The sequence below is a fragment of the Macaca thibetana genome, chromosome 11 (genome assembly GCF_024542745.1).
Source record: "Macaca thibetana thibetana isolate TM-01 chromosome 11, ASM2454274v1, whole genome shotgun sequence".
Taxonomy (NCBI): domain Eukaryota; kingdom Metazoa; phylum Chordata; class Mammalia; order Primates; family Cercopithecidae; genus Macaca; species Macaca thibetana.
In genome coordinates, this window is record NC_065588.1 from 14,832,880 (window position 1) to 14,853,450 (window position 20,571).

Here is a 20,571-nt window from a genome sequence, read left to right on the forward strand (position 1 = left end):
TGAAGACAGGTCTTTTGAAATAATCCAGTAAGACAAAAATAAAGACAAAAGAACAAAAAAGAATGAGCAAAGCCTACATGATGTATGAGACACCATAAAGTGGCTAAATATTTAAATTTTTTTGTGTTCCAAAAGGTGAAGAGAAAATAAAAGGAATACAAAACCCATTTAACAAAATAATAGCAAGAGATTTAGACATTCAGATACAGGAAACTCAGAGATCCCCAAATAGATATAATTAAAAAAGATCTTCTGCATGGCACATTATAGTCAAATTGTCAAAAGTTAAAGAGAAAATTATAAAAACAGCAAGAAAAAAAGCATCTGGTTACTTATAAGGAAACCCCCATCAGATTAACAGTGAATTTTTCAGCAGAAACCTTACAGGCCAGGAGAGAAGGGATGATGTAGTCAAAGTGTTGAAAGAAAAACCAAATTCCAGTCAAGGATACTATATCCAGCAAACTTATCTTTCATAAATGAAGAAGAAATAAAGGCTGTCCCAGACAAGTGAAAGCTAGGAAAATTTATCACCAGTAGACCTCCCTTACAAGAAATACTTCTGGGCGTCCTACGCCTGAAAGTGAAAGGATGACATCTACCACCATGAAAATACATGAAAGTATGAAACCCACTAGTAAAGCAATCACACAAAGAGGGAAGAGAAGGGTCTCAAATGTTACCACTATAGAAAACCAGAAACCATAATGATAAACAAGGGAAAAAAGGGAACAAAGGATATATAAAACAACCAGAAATCAATTAATCAAATGAAAGGAATAAGCCCTTACATAATAATAACCTTGAATGTAAATGGATCAAAATTTTCACTTAAAAGATATAAACTGGTTGAATGGATTTTTTAAAATGACCCAACTATAGGCTGCCTACAAGAAACTCATCTTGTCTGTAAAGAAACATGTAGACTGAAAGTAAAGGGATGGAAAGATATTCCCTGAAAATGGAAACCAAAAGCGAGCAAGAGTAGCTATACTTATATTAGATAAAACAGACTTTAAGTAAAAATCTGTAAAAAGAGACAAAGATCATTATATAATGATAAAGGACTCAATTCAGCAAGGGGATATAGCAATTCTAAACATATGCACTACCAACATTGAAGCATAGAGACATTTAAAGCAAATATTATTAGATCTAAAGGAAGAAGTAGATTCCAAACTAATAATAGCTGGGGACTTCAACACTCCACTCTCAGCATTAAGCAGATCATAAAGACAGAAAATTAACAAAGAAACATTGGATTTAAACTGCACATTAGAACAAGTGAACCTAACATTTACAGAACATTTCATTCAATAGCTAAACAATAAACATTCCTGTGTTCAGCACATGGAACATTCTCCAGGATAGACTGTATGTTGTGACACAAAACAAGTCTCAACATATTTATAAAGAATCAGAGTTATATCAAATATGTTCTCAGGCCAAAATGGAATAAAAGTAGAACTCAATACCAGGAGGAACTTTGGAAACTACACAAATACATAAAAATTAAACAACATGCTTCTGAATGACCATTGAGTCAATAAAGGAATTAGGAGAAGTTTGAAAAAATTAAGACAAATGAAAATTTAAACACAGCATACCACAACCTATGGGATACAGCAGAAGTACTGCTAAGAGAGAAGTTTATAGCAATAAATGCCTGCCTCAAAAAAAATAGAAAAATTTCAAATCTAACAAGGCACCAAAAGGAATTAGAAAAGCAAGAACAAACCAAACCCAAAGTTAGTAGAGGGAAAGAAATAATAAAGGTCAGAGTAGAACTAGAGAAAATAGAGGTTGAAAAAATAATACAAAGGATCATTGAAACCAAAAGTTGTTTTTATGAAAAGATAAAGTCGATAAACCATTAGCTAGACTAACCAAGAAAAAAATGAGAAAAGATCCAAATAAACAAAATCAGAAATTAGAAAAAGACATAAAAACTAATTGCACAAAAACGTGAAAGATTATCAGAGACTATTATGATCAACTATATACCAGCAAACTGAAAAATACAGAGGAAGTGAAGAAATTCCTGGATAAATGCAATCTACATAGATTGAACCAGAAAAAAATAGAATACCATAGAATACATGAACAGACCAACAATGAGTAATGAGACTGAATCACTAATAAAAAGTCTCCCAACAAAGAAAAGTCCAGAACTGGATGACTTTACTGCTGAATTATGCCAAACTTCCAAAGAAGAACTAACACTAATTATCTTCAAACTATTCAAAAAAATTGAAGAATAGGGAATTCTCCCTCATTCTACAAGGCCAGCATTACCCTCATACCAAAACCAGATAAGGATACAACAAAAAAGGAAAACTGTGGGTCAACATCCCTGATGAACATAGATGCAAAAATCCTCAAAAAAAAAAAAAAATAAATAGCTACCAAACTGAATCTAACAGCACATCAAAAAGATAATATGCCATGATCAAGTGGGATTTATCCCCAGGAAGCAAAGATGATTTAATAGATGCATATCAATAAACATGATACATCAACAGAATGAAGAAAAAAAGCCATGTGATCATCTCAATCGGTGCAGAAAAAGCATTTGATAATATTCAAGATCCCTTCATGATAAAAACTCTCAAAAAACTAGACATAGAAGGAACATATCTCAACATAATAAAGGCCAACCATATATCACACACCCACATAATAATAAAAGCCATATATTACAAACCTGTAAGTATCACACAGAATGAGGAAAAGCTGAAAGCTTTCCCCCTAAGAACTGGAACTGGACAAGGATGCCCAATTTCACCTCTCCTATTCAACATAGTACTGAAAGTACTAACCAGAGCAATTAGGCAAGAAAAAGAAAAGGCATCCAAATCGGAAAACAGGAGTCAAATTGTCCCTCTTTGCAGATGATATGATCTTACGTCTAGAAAACCTAAAGACTTCAGCAAAAAGCTCTTAGATATGATACATTTAGTACAGTCGAAGGATATAAAATTAACATACAGGCCGGGTGCGGTGGTTCACGCTTGTAATCCTAGCACTTTGGGAGGCCAAGGAGGGCGGATTGCCTGAGCTCAGGAGTTCAAGACAAGCCGGGAAAACATGGTGAAACCCCGTCTCTACTAAAATATGAAAAAAAAAATTAGCTGGGCTTGGTGGCAGGTGCCTGTAATCCCTGCTACTTGGGAGGCTGAGGCAGTAGAATTGCTTGAACCCAGGAGGTGGAAGTTGCAGTGAGCTGAGATCACTCCACTGCACTCCAGCCTGGGCAACAGAGTGAGACTATCTCAACATACAAAAATCAGTAGTGTTTTTATATACCACCAATAATAAACTCAGCGAGAAAGAAATCAAGAGGACAATCCCATTTACAATAGCTACAAAAACAAAAAACAAAAAAAACCCACCTAGGAATAAATTTAACAAAGAAGGTAAAAGACCTCTACAAGGAAAACTGCAAACACTGATGAAACTGAAGAGGACAAAAACAAATGGAAAGATATCCCATGCTCATGGGTTGGAAGAGTTAATATCACTAAAATGATTATACTGCTCAAAGCAACCTATAGATTCAATGTAATCCTATCAAAATACCACGGTCATTTTCTCACAGAAATTGGAAAAACAATCCTAAAATCCATATGGAACCAAAAAAGAGCGCAAATAGCCAAAGCAATCTCAAGTAAAAAGAACAAAGCTGGAGGCATAACATTACCTGATTTCAAAATGTTCTATAAAGTTACAGTAACCAAAACAACCTGTTACTGGCATAGGAACAGACACATAAACAATGGAACAGAATAGAGAACCCAGAAATAAATCCACACATTTACAGCCAGCTGATTTTCAACAACGGCTCCAAGAACATACAATGGGGAAAGGACATCACATCTCTTCCCATATACAAAAATCAACTTAAGATAGATTTAAGACTTAAACAGAGGACCTGAAACTATGAAACTATTAGAAGAAAACATAGAGAAAAGACTTTAGGACATTGGTTTAGGCAAAGACTTTATGGCTAAGACCTCAAAAGCACAGGCAACCAAACCAAAAATAGACAAATGGGACTATATTAGACTAAAAGGCTTCTGCACAGCAAGGGAAACAACAGAGTGAAGAGATAACGTGCTGAATGGGAGAAAGTATTTGGAAACTATTAATCTGACAAGGGTAATATTCCAGAATATACAAGGAACTCAAACAACTCAGCAGTTAAAAACATTCCATTAAATCAACACACTGTTGATTTGATGGGAATGTAAATTAGTATAGCTACTATGGAAAATAGGATAGAGATTTCTCAAAACACTAAAAATAGAACTACCATATGATCCACCAATCCCCCTGCTGGGTATTTATCCAAAGGAAGAGAAATCAGTGTATCAAAGGATGCCTGCACACTCACATTTATTGCAACACTATTCACAATAGCAAAGATACAGAATCAACTTAAGTGTCCATCAATGGATGAATGGAAAAAGAAAATGCAGGCTGTATACACAATAGAATACTATTTAGCCATAAAAATAATGAAATCATGTCATTTGCAGCAACACATATGGAACTGGAGGTCACTATGTAAAATGAAAGGCACAGAAAGACAAATATCACATGTTCTCACTCATGCAGGGGCTAAGAAAGTTGATCTCATGGAGGTGGAGAGAATAACGATAGCCAGAGACTGGGAAGGGTGTAAGTAGGGGAGGAGATGAATGAAGAGAGGTAGGTTAATGGGTACAAACATATAGTTAGAAGGAATAAGTTATAATGTTTGATAGCAGAGTAGGGTGACTACAGTTAACAACAATGTATTGTATATTTCAAAACAGCTAGAAGAGAGGACTTGAAATGTTCCCAACACATAGAAATGATAACTACTTAAGGTGATGGATCCCCTAAATACATGACTTGATCATTACACATTCTGTGCATATGACAAAATATCACATGTACCCCACAAATATGTACAAATATTACGTATCAATTTAAAAATAGAGAATGAGGTCAGGCGCAATGGCTCACACCTATTATGTAATCCCAGTGCTTTGGGAGGCCAAGGCAGGTGGGATCGCTTGAGGTCAGGAGTTTGAGACCAGCCTGGCCAACACGGTGAAACCCCATCTCTACTAAAAATACAAAATTAGCGGGGCATGACGGCAGGTGCCTGTAGTCTCAGCTACTTGGGAGGCTGAGGCAGAAGAATTGCTTGAAGCCGGGAGGCTGGGGTTGCAGTGAGCCAAGATCCTGCCACTGCACTCCAGCTTGGGAGACAAAGCAAGACTCTGTCTCAAAAAAAAAAAAAAAAAAAAAAAAAAATTAGAGAATGAGATGTGTACTTTAGAAGCCAGATCATTCCTGAGTTGGGGAGTGGTGGGAGGGCATGGGGAATGTGGTAGGCTGAGGCTGGCTCCCAAAGACATGCTGCGTCCTAATCCCTGGATCCTATGAATGCTACTTTATTTAGAAAAAGAGCCTTTGCAGATATAATTAAGTTAAAATTATTGAGATGAGGTGATTATTCTGTATTTTCTGAGTGGACCCAAATGCAATCACATGTGTCCTAATAGAAAGGAGATAGAGGGAGAATAGACAGAAGAGAAGCTGTGACCAAGTAGCAGAGATTGAATTGTGTGGCCATAAGATAAGGAATGTTAATAGCCACCAGAAGCTTCTGGAAGAAGTACAGAATGGATTAGCCCCTTAGCTCTTCTGGAGGAAGTGTGGCCTTGCTGAGCACTTGATTTCGGACTTCTAGCCTCCAGAACTGTAAGTGAATAAATTTTTGTTGTTTTAATCTGTTACATTTATGGTGATTTTTATAGCAGGCCAAGGAAACGAATGCGGGAAGATATACTCACTTCTAGCTCTTTTTCCTCTGCCGTTTCCAAGAATAAATCTGGACGGAAGGGTTTCATTCCATTGGAATTTTCCACTCTGAAAATCTTCTCTGGTTGGGTGAGAAAATTTTAAATTACAAAGAAGAATACAGCATGAAGAAATGGAAGGAATTTCAACAGAAATCCAGTTGGTTCACTCCCCTGGATGGCTCTTAGCTCAGTGAGAGTGCTGCAGAGCCTAGACCAGCACTCAGTAGACAGGTGTTAATTTGATGAGGCACCCAGTGAAAAGGTCTCATCCCACTTATAACCAGAAGGTTACCTTAAGGGATAGGCTACTGAGTGGGGCACAGTGCTTCACACCTGTAATCCCAGCACTTTGGAGGCTGAGGTTGGGGGATCACTTCAGCTCAGGAGCTCAGTCTGGGCAACATGGTGAAACCCTGTCTCTACATAAAGTACGAAAGTTAGCCAGGCATAGCGGTGTGCACCTGTCGCCCAGCTACTTGGAAGGCTGAGCCAGGAGGATTGCTTGAGCCTGGGAGGCAGAGACTGCAGTGAGCCAAGATCATGCCACTGTACTTACTCCAGCCTGGGGGCGACAGAGCAAGACACTGTCTGAAAAAAAAAAGAAAGAAAGAAAGAAAAGAAAAAAAGAAAAAAAATGCTACTGACCCTGTAAAACTCAGCTCGGGCACCACTGCCTTCAGTAGGCTTCTTCTGTTCATACTTGACCCCACCCTCTCTACATCCCTTAGTCACCGTACTCCCCACCAACCAGTTAACAGTTAGCACATAATAAATGCTCAGTAAGTGAGAACTGAATGAATGGAAGGAACCATTTTCCCCTGAGAGGACACGTGGCCAAAAACTATAGATCTACTCTTAGTGAGAACTAAAATATGTATGTCAACCTGTTAGAGTGATCTAGTTTAGATGTTAAGCAGGTACATTCTCTTATTGGAATCAAAAGGAAAGAGAATTGTAAAGGAAGATTGTTAACAATAATACCGACAACAGTAACACCTGGCAGTGTATGTTGTCTTATGCTTTGCAGGGCACTCTAATATTTAATCTTCCTAATCCTCTTATAAAATGTATAATGCCGATAATAAGTCATTAATTTTGCAGATGAAGGAATTGTGATGTGGTTACAAACAGATTAGGGTCTCAGTAAGCCTAGAAAGCAGGTTGGCTGACTCCCAGAGGGGGCACGTGAAGGGGTTTAGGTGTACCGTTCCGGTCTCGACAGCTCGAAGTGTAGAAGGTTTCTTTCCGCAGGATGATCTCCTGTGCGATGATCCCGTAGCTGTACACATCTCCTTTCTGAGAGACGTTGGCTTGGCGGAGGTGCTCTGGAGCTGTCCACAGGTCTGTAAATGCAGACATTGAGATTACAAAATTGAGCAGGGTGAGTGGCTCATAGGCCTCCAACCTACCTTTGCTCTCTAATTCCCTACACCATCCACTCTAAATATGGGTGATCGCTTATGAGTGGCCTTGAATTGATGTGATTCCACGCTTTTGAAAACTTTTGGCAAATACCGGTGATCAAAGAGAGAACACACACCTTTTAGACTAACTATGAAATGTTAGGATCTGGGTGAGGTCATATGGCAGTATGTTATTTAAAACTGCTAGGATCACAGTCTTCAAAACCCTCAAGGTTTACCTGGAATGGGGTCTGATTGTGGTAAATGCTCAGTAAATGTATGTTGAATGAATACAGTAGAATATGAGAGGTTGAAGAATTTAGTAGTTTATGGGACATATGGAATGAACCTATGAAATCCTTTAAAATACACATTTTGGCCCAGTGTGGTGGCTCATGCCTGTAATCCCAGCACTTTGGGAGGCTGAGGCAGGCGGATCACAAGGTCAGGAGATTGAGACCAGCCTGGCCAATATGGTGAAACCCCGTCTCTACTAAAAATACAAAAATTAACCAGGCGTGGTTGCGGGCGCCTGTAGTCCCAGCTACTCAGGAGACTGAGACAGGAGAATAGCTTGAACCCAGGAGGCGGAGGTTGCAGTAGGCTGAGATTGCGCCACTGCACTCTAGCCTGGGTGACACAGTGAGACTCCATTTCAAAAAAAAAAAAAATTTTATGTATACTAAATATATTTTATTTAAATATTATAATTTATTATTTAATGTGTATATATACATATTTAAATATAAATTTACCAAAAGAAGATAAAGACAGTACACTAAGACAAAGAGACTATGACTGATATTTTCGTTTGTTTTTTTTTTTTTTTTTGAAACGGAGTCTCGCTCTGTCGCCCAAGCTGGAGTGCAGTGGCCGGATCTCAGATCACTGCAAGCTCCGCCTCCCGGGTTTACGCCATTCTCCTGCCTCAGCCTCCCGAGTAGCTGGGACTACAGGCGCCCGCCACCTCGCCCGGCTAGTTTTTTGCATTTTTTAGTAGAGACGGGGTTTCACCATGTTAGCCAGGATGGTCTCGATCTCCTGACCTCGTGATCCGCCCGTCTCGGCCTCCCAAAGTGCTGGGATTACAGGCTTGAGTCACCGCGCCCGGCCATGACTGATATTTTCTAGGCATAACATACTGGCAGCCTCCAACTGAGCTAGGGCCCGCAGTGGCGTTTTTGTTGGTTCCCGCAGTATTCTTAAAAAAGTAATGCACATAATTTACTCACAGTTTACTCCTGTCCCTGCCACTCCCTAGTGTCTACATCTAGTTCACTCACTTCACATGAGTGCAATGCTGTATTTAGCTCCCATAGATACTCAAGTTTTGAATCCTTATTACACACCCTATTTAGTAATAACAGGGGCATGCAATTAATTTTTCTTCAACATGCTTCACAAATTTTTCAGGATCACCTTACTCCTTATAAACTTTCTCAGACTTGTCTTCACCAGTTTCAATGAAACATGTATAGATTCATGTTGTTAGGTGCAGTAACATGTTTATGATGATGCACGTTTTCCTTATTTGGTTCTTGTCCAAATGTACATCACCTTTTTGAATCTATGTCTTGTGAATTTTTGTGACTTGTGATTCATGCCCAGTTGATCGTAAAGGTCAGGGGTTGTAGAAAAGGTAAGTAAATCTACTTATGCTAGAATTTCAGGTAACCGACACCATAGGTAGGTAGGTATAAGTGAGTGCTGTTCAAGATGATAGGATTTGACTTGTAATTTATCTGATTTTTGTCATGCTGGGTTATCTGATGATGATTTGTACTATTATGTCATGAACGATGCTTGGCACACAGGTCTTCAATAAGAAATTACTGGATTGAGTTCAATATTATATTACACTTTACATGATATGGATGTAGGGACAGAATTGCAATTTTTCTTTTATTAAGGAAAAACGAAAGGATCGCAAAGTTGAATTAGAAATATAATTTAGTGTTTGGATCTAGGTAGTATTTCTTTTTTTTTTTTTTTTTTTTGGAGACAGAGTTTTGCTCTTTTTGCCCAGGCTGGAGTGCAGTGGTGTGATCTCAGCTCACCGCAACCTCCGCCTCCCGGGTTCAAGCGATTCTCCTGCCTCAGCCTCCTGAGTAGCTGGGATTACAGGCATGCGCCATCACCCTGGCTAATTTTGTATTTTTAGTAGAGACGGGGTTTCTCCATGTTGGTCATGGCTGGTCTTGAACTCCCGACCTTAGGTGATCCACCTGCCTCGGCCTCCCCAAGTGCTGGGATTACAGGCGTGAGCCACCGTGCCCGGTTGATCTAGGTAGTATTTCAAGGCAATGTGAGTGCTAGATATCTGAGTCTGTTTAACTGTGAGTCATAGTAAATGTTCAACATGAAAAGCCCTTTATACTTTACAAATCTGTTTTCTTTATGTTATCTTTTTTGACTCTCACCACAATCCTGAAAGAGGTAAGAATATATTTTACTGGTTAGAGTTTTTTCCTTAATATTTCTTATTGCCACAGATAAATGAATGATGTCTCAAATGGAAAGTCGGTCCTCTGGTTTGTACTCTACCTTCTTGGACAAATCTGAGTCTCAGTGCTGTCCTCCATAAAGGAAAAAGGTTAAATTAGATGATGTCTAAGGTCTTTTCCTGCTCCAACCTTCTGTATTTTTTTCACCTAGTTCAAATCCTACAAGCCATTAAGTTATTCATGATTTCTCAGTGATATCAAGGGACACATGGATGAAGGAAATCCACAGAGGACATTTGTTTAACTCAGGAAATACTTGCTGACTGACAAGTGGGAAGGTCTGGAGAATGAGCCAGCTGTTGTCTCTTGTGGCTTTAAGTGCTTATCTTCTGATCAGTATTACAATTTCCTGACCATGCTACATGGGTTTGAAAAAAAAAATCAGTTAGGTAACTAGTGAACACTTCATTCATTACAGACCTTTTTTTGGAGGTAAAATGGAATTGCAGCCAAAATCAGTGATCTTCACCACCATTCTACTGTCCACTACGCAGTTGGTAGATTTCAGACGACCATGGACTTCTGTCTTACTGGAGTGCAGATATGACATTCCCTGTAATTTTTCAGATGATAGAAAAACAGAAATGTGACACACTTCAGCTGCTTCATTATTTTAAAGAAAAAAGTGACATTTGGAAACCATTTCAGCAGACAGTCACACCATCAGGTTTTAATTTTAGTCCCACTATTTTTACTTTAATGTTACTGAAGCCCTAATATTTGCCTACACATTATATCTCGTTTCAAAGTCTGTTTAAATGACAGAGTAGAAGGGAATTGTCTAAAATCTCTGCTTAAGTAGTTGTATATAATATGAGGCAAAGGGTTGTTTTTTTTTTTAAAGTGTTTCTGCTTACCACTTATTTGGTCTGTGACCCTGGGTAGGTCTCTGGTCCTTTTTTACATGAATTTAAAATAAACATACAAATAATAGTGCCTTGCCTTTCCAAAGGGGCAGGGGTGCCAGGCTAGATTATTTCCTAAAGTGGAATTGGTTTCATCCTATTTTGAAACAATGTTTCAATCATTCTGTTTCAAAAGGGGAAGCCTGGCCCCTTGCAATGGCTCAGGCCTGTAATCCCTGCACTTTGGGAGGCCGAGCTACTCGGGAGGCTGAGGCAGGATAATCGCTTGAACTTGGGAGGCCGAGGTTGCAGTGTGCTGAGATCGCGCCACTGTACTCTAGCCTGGGGGACAGAGTGAGACTCCGTCTCAAAAAGGAAAAACAGAGGAAGCCTGTTTTTGGCTGATGTGCTTCTCTCTGGTGGTTAGAGGGTGTCTCAGCTGAAGCTGGTTTTCAGCCTGGATCATAGGAGTGAAATGTGTGTGGCAAATCGATTTTCGTAACGCATTTTTCAAACTGATTCTGAACCCATATAACTTTCAGGTGGGTTAAGACTGTATCAAACAGCTCCCTCTCATAACCAACTTTTCTTCATTCTTGAATGAGGCCCTGGTTACTCATGTCCACTTCTGTTTTCCTATCACGTCTGAAAATATACATGTCCACATTTATTACTGATTCCTGCAAGATGGTTTCCTGTACTTAATACTTTATCTTATAAAGTTGAGGATTCAGTTGTCTTTTTTATTTTTTAAATGGAGTCTCACTCTGTCACCCAGGCTGGAGTGCAATGGCTCCATCTTGGCTCACAGCAACCTCCATCTCCTGGGTTCAAGCAGTTCTCCTGCCTCAGCCTCCCAAAGTGCTGGGATTACAGGCTTGAGCCACTGCACTCAGCCCAGTTGTCTTTCTTGTAGTTTTATATGATTTCGATTTCTGGAAAATTTATGAAACTGCATGCCCCACACCCAGACTACAAAGGATATAATAACATAATAATAACTGATATATATTGAACATTTCCTTGTACCAGGTCTTGTTATAAGCACGTGCATTATTTCACAAAATCCTCACAACCTAAAATCCTACAACCCTATGGCATAGCTATTATTATCATTTTACAGATGAAGAAACCAATGCACAGAAGGTTGAATAACTTGTTAGATCTGTTTTCTTATATTTAATTTTCATATTTTCTGTGTGTGTGTTTCTCTTACCTTAGCAATGTCATACAGGACAGAGATCTTAAACTCCCAATCCATGAATGTGCCATCAGGGTAGGAAATTGTGTCATTTAAAACTTCCTGAATAGGAAAAAAAGAAGAAAAGTTGTTGCAAGAAAGGATATTATGGAGAGACTATTATGAAACAAATAATGAACTTCAAATTATGAGACCTTAGGATCAGGAACAAATTGGAATTCCACTGTCTGGGTTTTCATGAACCTATTTTTGTTTTCTTTTCTGCATAAGAAGCTTTGGGTGGTTTTTGCCACCTGGATATGAGCAGGAGGTACCCATAGCACCCCAAACTTCAGTTCTTCCATCAGACAGATGTAGAGGAATAAGCAGCAGGTCGGGAGACTGCTTAACAGGTGACTGCCTTGCATGTTCTGTCTCATCTAAATTGGACCCATGTTTTAAAACAGGCAATTGCTATAAGAAAATTCCTTCATTAAGCTTGTGTTTTTACTCACCTAATCAGTTACATAAATTGGCTTAATTCCTTTTTTTTTAGAGTTTACTAAGTCCTCTCTCAATAAGAGAGATCTTGGATTTTTTTGTGAATTGTATGACCTGGGATTTTTTTTTTCTTTTTTTTCTTTTTTGTTTGTTTTTGAGACAGAATCTTGCTCTGTGGCCCAGGCTGGTGTGCAGTGGCACAATCTCAGCTCATTGCAACCTCTGCCCCCAGGGTTCAAGCGATTCTCCTGCCTTTGCCTCCTGAGTAGCTGAGATTACAGGTGCATGCCACTATGCCCAGCTAATTTTTGTATTTTTAGTAGAGACGGGGTTTCACTACATTGGCCAGGCTGATCTCGAACTCCTGGCCTCAAGCAGTCTGCCTGCCTCAGCCTCCCGAAGTGCTGGGATTACAGGCGCAAGCCACCGCGCCCCGCCTATACCTGGAATTTTCAAGTCACTATTTTAATATGATGATGGTTTTACAAAGTTGCAGGATTTTAATTAAGCTAATTCGTAACTGTTCTTCACGGTAGAACTTTAAAAAGGACTCTAACTGATAGCAATAGTTTCTTATTTTAGGAAAAAGCCCAATTTGATTTTTAATTTTAACTCAGGCACCGTACCAAGAATTTCCAAGGAGCGGTCTGAAGTCCTTAATCATTTCAGGTAAGGCTGGTTGGGCTGTGGGTACCAGGCCAAGTTGATGGAGGGGAGTCATGGGCAGACAGATTCTTTTCTATGCCTTCTCTCCCTTTAGCTCACCATTCACCCATCCTACCCTGTTCTCATCTGCCAAATTGTAAAAAGCATATTATTCTGTTTTGATGATAAAAGGAATACATGTTTACTATACAAAATGTGAAAAAAATTATACAATATAAAAAGGAAGTATATAAAATTATGGCTAATTTGCACCATCTAATTTATTCTCATTTTGGTATTTTCTTCTAGTTTTCTTTAATGTAGATATGGAAAGTATATGTAATAAATATTATAAAAGTGGGATCGTAATGTATATGCAGATTTATATGTTTTTTCTGAGCAATTTTAATAGGTGACCTGCATATTTGTTTTTTAAAATTATTGAGTGTTATCTCTAGAGCAGGGACTGTGTTAGTGCTGGGATTATAAGGGACCTGTTGAAGTGTGCACAGTCTGGTGAAGGAAACTGACATTCATAAAACAATCAGACCAATAAACATAAAATTATCACTGTGATAAGTGCGATGAAAAATTGCCTAAAATCTGGGAATTTGACCCCTAAAATCTGGGGTTTGTTATAAAGATTAAATATGGCTTCCTTCAGGAAATGGCTGTTGAGCTGAGATCAAATGAAATAGGGAGCCAAGAGTTTTGGGAAGAGGTAACAGCAAGGGAAAAGAACCTTTTGTGGAAAAGAGAATGGAAAGGTCCTATTATCTCAGCACCCATTTTTATTTTTTATTTATTTTTTTTTAGATGATAAATTGCTTTATTAAGGGATCGTGGTTATTATTTTGTTATGTTTTATACTGTCAGCACCCATTTTTAAAATTACCCTTCTTTAGTTATATTTGTCATATACTTAATGGTATTCCTGGCCCATATGTTTTTCTTCCATAAATCATTTGCTTGTTCATGAGCTGTCACTACACTGCCTTGATTATAATAACTTTCTAGTAAGTGGCTTCTTCATTCTCTTTTTCAAAACTGTTCTGGTTATTATTGCTCATATATATGTGTGCGTGTATATATATGTATTTCTGATGATCTCTGTTAATTAAGAAAAGTCTTTGCCTTCGATTGCAAGTTCGTTGTTTTCAGAAGAATTTATACATTTTCAATGTGAATTTGTCGGTATAGGGTGTCGGTAAACTGGCTGTCTGTTAGCAACAGCCCTGATTTGTAATATGCTTGCTGAGTACGATGTGAAATATTTCCACCCTGAATGATTTCAGCTTCCAGAACTTTAACACTGACTGGCAAATTCTTGAATAACTTAACAGTCAGCTCTGAGCTAGTACCAGCCAGTTCCAGCACATCATTGATTCCTAAGAACTTGACTAAGTTCTGTTAAGATTTATTTAATGTCTTAGAAAACTTTCAGTGTTCTTAACTGATTCTTTGCATTTCATGTTGAGTATTTTCAAATAAATATTTTTGTTAAAAATATTAAGGAGGATTTTTTGAGTTGTATTTTCTGACCAATTACATGATATACACATTATATATGTAAATTATTTTCTATATACTTATTTTGTTTCTGGTCATCATATAAATTTCTTATAATCTTTAGTATTTGAGGCTTTTGCATTTTCTAGGTAAACAATCATATCTTTATATTTATTTATTTATTTGAGATGAAGACTCGCACTGTTGCCCAGGCTGAAGTGCAATGGTGGGATCTCGGCTCATTGCAACCTCCACCTCCTGGGTTCAAGCAATTCTCCTACCTCAACCTGCCAAGTAGTTGGGATTACAGGTGGCCACCATTATGCCCCACTAATTTTTTGTATTTTTAGTGGAGACGAGGTTTCACTGTGTTGGCCAGGCTAGTCTTGAACTCCTGACTTCGTGTCCTGCGCCCCCCCCCACCCCGGCCTCTGACTCCTAAAGTGCTGGGATCACAGGCATGAGCCACCGCACCTGGCCTCATCTTTAAATTTAAAAAAAAAAAAAAAAAATCTATTGCTTTTGTGAAAGTTGTCAAAATCAGAATGGAATCGCAAATGTTGAAAAAATCCTGACACATACAGCTAGAAAAGGCCATGAAAACCAGAGTTGTCATGCTTGTGTACTTCATAACAAAAACTATCACAAAAGACTCCACAGAAACCTCAACCTTCCACAAAGGCCATCGCAACCTCACACACAAAAAATACTTATACAAGGACATCTGCTCAACATCCGCCTGTCCAACCTCTGACTGGCATCATCCTTGCTAGTGATCTTTGTAACACAACAATTATGTAATCCTCTTTGTTTTTTTTTCCCCTTAAAATCCTTTGTCTTCCTTTATCTCTCTGAATATGCACATAATTTACAATGGCATATGTATTCCCATGACAGTGTTCTTTTCCAAATAAACATCTTTCTTTTAGAGAGCCACTCTCTGTTTGTTATTTATCTGGACACCTTCCAATAACCGTGTATCTTATTTCTGTTTCATGCATTAGTGCTTTGGTTAGAACTTTCAGAAGTTAACTAACAGTAGTAAAGGGTGCGGCTAGGGAGTCTTTGCATTAATAGAGATGAAGTCAGTTGTTATTTTATGATAGACAGTCTTTGCAATGTTAAGAAAGTATTGTTTTATTTCTAACTCTACAGGAGTTGTTATTATGGGGGAGCCTAAGAATATTTCTGAAATGAGGTCTGGGAATTCTCTGGCATATCACCGTTTAATTGTTGTTTTCCTTGTTGAGAACAGGTTGCAAATATTAAATCTGGTATCCTCTTCCCTGAGCTATGGTTTCACAGCTTCATTTCATGCAGGTCTTACTCTAACGTCATCTTGCCAGAGAAATCTTCCATGGCTATCTTATCTTAAGTAGCATAACTCAGGTATGTTTGAAAGGAGGTTATTATAAATAACAAAAGAGCTTTTCTCACCCCCACCACCCAGTAACAATGGGTTTTAGGAACCAAGAATGAAGACAAAATATATTTCTTACTATATCACAATATTACATTAATAGCCATAGAAGAAATGATAATTCCCATAGAGAGAATACCAAAGTCAGCTTAATTCTTCTAATGTTGAAGTTCAGTAAAAGTAATTCTCATTATCTATATAAAAACTATTTTCAAGTTAAACAAAAACATGAACATACTCCAAATTCATTTAACATTGAACAAAGTTAGCATGAGATTGAAACTAAAATCTGACCAAAGGCTAACTGTAGTTGTGAATGCAGAGGAAAAAACATAATAAAATAAAAGAAATGCTAAGCCAGTTGTATATACAAAAAGCATAACACAAACAATTGGATATGGTTAATTCTATGAATGGAACAATATTATTATAATGTACCAAATCAAAAGGTCATAGGAGAAAAACCACGAGTGTTTTAATGGATGATGAAAGTGATCATTTTAATTGATACCTGATCAAATAAATACACATTTCTAGGAATAACAATAACTATTTCAGGTCTTTCAGAATTAGAAATACTTTTCACATGAGGTCTAGACCACACTCTCATTTAATTTCAATGAGACAGAAATTTTAGAATACTAATTAATAGAGCCTGGTCAAAGGGTTTCACATGGTTTATTATTGCCTGAAACTGATTCAGAATTGGTCTAATTAAATTTTTTTGGAAACAGATTTCATGATTATATTGCTTCTGAAAGTTTCCCTTTTTAAAGATTATAATTTAATAGTCGTATTCTTCCACAATTAAAACATCTTTTCACTGCTTTTTTATTCTCGATTTTGTGTATTTGCATGTTTGTTTTAAAAATAATATCTAGAAGTGAAAGGCTTGTGTGTTTTAATAATTTTGTTTTTTAAGTTGCAAGTGCATTTTAAAATCCTATCCTATTTTATTTGATTTATAATGATTGATATTTAATAGCTTCCTTTCCTTATGTTATAGTTATTCTTCTAAATTTTGCATTGGATACTTAAATTATTATTGTTATTATTTATTTTATTATTATTTTTTTGAAACGGAGTCTCACTCTGTTGCCAGGCTGGAGTGCAGTGGCACGATCTCGGCTCACTGCAACCTCTGACTCCCTGGTTCAAGCAATTCTTCTGCCTCAGCCTCCTAAGTAGCTGTAATTACAGGCACGCACCACCACGCCCAGCTAATTTTTGTATTTTTAGTAGAGACGGGGTTTCACCGTGTTGGCCAAGATGGTCTCGATCTCCTGACCTCATGATCCGCCTGCCTCGGCCTCACAAAGTGCTGGGATTACAGGTGTGAGCCACGGTGCCCAGCCTTGTTTATTATTTTTTAAGAACTTCTCCCTTAGCACCATTTTCCTCTTTGATCTTAATTCTCCTGGCCAGCTGCCTGCTCAAGATTTCTCTACCACATTCCATTACGCTAGTCCCTCATGGGCTTGCTTTCCCTTCTGCTATACAGCAAATGAATTCTCAAAGTGCTAAATATAGTTAATGGCTTAATATGTCACTTTTTCCTTATACCACTGTTATATTTCATAGGGATTAATACAGAGAAGAGCTCTCAGATGTCAGAATAACAAGCATGAAAGAATTTTTAAAAGAAATAGTAACATTTAGGGCTACGATTTTTTCTTGGAGGGTAGATTTGAGTTTATACTGCATAGTGTGAAAGCTAATATTCTCGTTTTTTTTCTTAGTTTCTCTGTTTGCTTTGGACTTGCTCAGTCCAAATACCTGACCTCATCTGGCAACTCCTGGATGATCCTTAGTCCAAGAGTGGAGTAATAATTTGGACAGCAGCAGAACCAAGAATGATGACCAAGTCTTCTAATGCTTATTTGGTGCTATCATAATGATTATCCTTTTCTCTTTTAACACAAAAGCAAGTATTCATGTAAAATAAAATGTATTTGGAGGTAATCACTCATTTTTTCCACTTCCATTCTCTGTTTACTCCCCTCCCTAAATCTATTATCTTTTTCCTGAAATTTTTTTTGGCTTGTTTATAAAAACATAATAAGACTGATTGAAAAAATCTCGGAAAGTCTGGAAAGCTTGTGACCCCACCAACTCTCCATGATCACTCTTTAATATTATTTTACTCGATAAATATTTTTATTTAAAGTCCTGCTGAATATTTTTATATAATTAGAACATTGGAAATGACCATGGTTTCTTACCCGGAGGGATCCTCTCTCACAGTATTCTATCACCCCGAAGATCATGGTATCAAGTTTCACGGTGCCATAGAACTTGGTCAGGTTGTAATAGTCAATCTGAAGCAACTAGAAGAACATGTTTGTTTACAAAGCAAATTAGGCAGAACAGGGTGCCAAAGTAAAAATTAATATGCCAATAAAATGTGTTTTCTTTCAGATCTTTGAGAAGATGTGTTGCTCTTAACAAATTGAATGTCAGTACCCATTGCTTATCACACATTATATTAATCTCATTCAACAACCTTTCCTTTGTTAGTAAGAGGCCTTGAGTACAAACTTTACTTTCAAATAGTATCAGGTCCACTTTCTAGGAAAGACTAGTAGATTTCCAGAATTTTTTACGCCATTGACCTCACTTTCCAATATCTCTTCGTAGAATTTTCAACAAGAAATATAGTCACCATTTCTTGGCCTGAGGGCTTCTCTGTCAGCCTCTTACTCCACGAACAACCTCAGTGATTAGAAGAAATGGAGTGAAGTTATTTCTCAAGAGTTTGAAGTAAGGGCTACATACCTTGTTCAATTCTATCTTCTGTTTTTCAGTGAAATTACCATCATTGTGCTTGAGATCTTTGAGAATCACTCGCTGCAAAAATCAATGAAATTTAGGAGACACTGTTGTGGTGTAACTTGTTACATGCATATTATAACAGTTTGTGTGTCTCACTAGACTGTAAACTTTTGAGAGCAGTGACAGTATTTGATTGATTTTTTTTTTTTTTTAAAGACAGAGCCTTGCTCTGTTGCCTAGGTTGGAGTGCAGTGGTGCAATCTCGGTTCACTTCAACCTCCGCCTCCCGGGTTCAAGCAATTCTCATGCCTCAGCCTTCCCAGTAGCTGGGACTACAGGCATGCACCACCATGCCCCCAGCTAATTTTTGTATTTTCAGGAGAAACGGGGTTTCGCCATATTGGCCAGGCTGGTCTCAAACTCCTGGCCTTAAATGATCCACCCGCCTCAGCCTCCCAAAGTCCTGGGATTACAGACATGAGCCATTGTGCCGGGCCTTGATTGATGTTTGTATCCCTGGTGCCTAGTACCTGGGATATGGTAAGTTCAGTCTTGAATGTTTCTTTAAGAATGACTAAATGGAAGGAAGGCAGGCAGAAGGGAGGGAGGGAAGAAGGAAGGATGGAAATAAGATGCAAATCTCTCATATGAGATTGTTGTATTTCTCAGCAATGAGCCAAAATATAATACTAGGGTTGCCCTCGACTACTCTGAATATCTTTTATATTTCATTTTTCTGCCTACACTCCACCCTTCCCCAACATTCTATTTGTCTTCCATTTTCCCCAGGATTGTGAGTTTTGTAACCCTAGAAGCAGGGCCCTGGCCACCCCTGTGAAGCTCTAAGAACAGCCCTTGGGAACAGACTGGGCACTCCCATCATTGTGATACTGACATCAGGGGCCGGGGCAACGAGGGGTCAGAAAGCCCCGAGCATACCCCAGTGGAGAGTTCAGAGAAGTGGGAGACGTCACCTTTTTGTCGTATTTGCACTGTCGTAGTCTCTGGATTGTATCTCGTCTTTTGTCATCATCGATCTGGCACAAGAAAAGGCTAATTATTCCAGAAACTCCATATCTCTTCCCTCCTTTGAGTTTACTGTCCCAAAGACTTATTTCCTTAGCCAGATGACTCATTCATTCTGATGAACGAATAAAATCTGTACTCATACACATTTTGTACAGAAACTGACAAGAAATAGATGAATTATACTTCTAGGAATATTTAGATTTTAAGAAAACATACAGAGACACATGTTTTGGGCTTACTCCAAAAGAGAAAATATGAAATATGGGGTTTTGAGGCAGTGGGGGGGTGCTTGAGGAATGACACCAAGGCTGGACTTGTGCAGAGGTGGCGCGTGTGGGAGCCCATCGGATGCTGTGCATTGACAGAGGTGCACATGCTCCTTCTGAAAGTCCCCTCTCCTCTTCCTAGTGTGATATTAAATAGACAGGAGACCATTGGCATGAGACTGTCTTTGTATTATGAGTTCCTATAAATGGCAGACCTAACTTAGTATATAGGCAAACTGAAAACTGATCTGGGAGTCTATTTTTGTAACAAATGGCTCGATTTCAGCCAATCACAGGCAGCTAACTGAACAGACCATGCCCAAATAAAGCAAATGCCTAGCTGTAACCAATCAAGTTATTTGTGGACTTTACTTCCTTGTACAACCTATGAAAGCTCACTGCCCATGCTGCGGGGTGGAGCTTTCTGAACCTCTTTTGGTTTTGAGTGCAACACAATTCATGAATCACTTTTTGCTCAAATAAATTATATTTCATCTGTCCAGAGTTTTTCTTTTAACACTAGGTACTTCCAGTTTGTCATTTAGGTCAACAAATTCTCTCTTTGGAAATTCAGTAGTCTTAAGGTTGTTTATACCTGACTGTGAATTACTGTTAAATTGATTTCATCCTGACACTTAGCTG

General features: G+C 38.2%; 1 protein-coding gene across 1 annotated transcript in view; it reads right to left on the reverse strand.

Moving 5' to 3' along the window:
• The window catches only part of GUCY2C (guanylate cyclase 2C), an 81,814-nt gene that overhangs the window by 19,253 nt on the left and 41,990 nt on the right, over nucleotides 1–20,571 (reverse strand). The window contains exons 13-19 of the mRNA XM_050749367.1: nucleotides 19,609–19,671; nucleotides 18,638–18,709; nucleotides 18,085–18,189; nucleotides 11,824–11,910; nucleotides 10,183–10,315; nucleotides 7,061–7,198; nucleotides 5,847–5,935 (exon numbers count right to left, since the gene is read on the reverse strand). Of these exons, the coding sequence (XP_050605324.1) occupies nucleotides 5,847–5,935; nucleotides 7,061–7,198; nucleotides 10,183–10,315; nucleotides 11,824–11,910; nucleotides 18,085–18,189; nucleotides 18,638–18,709; nucleotides 19,609–19,671 (687 nt within the window). The remainder of the gene's footprint in view (nucleotides 1–5,846; nucleotides 5,936–7,060; nucleotides 7,199–10,182; nucleotides 10,316–11,823; nucleotides 11,911–18,084; nucleotides 18,190–18,637; nucleotides 18,710–19,608; nucleotides 19,672–20,571) is intronic.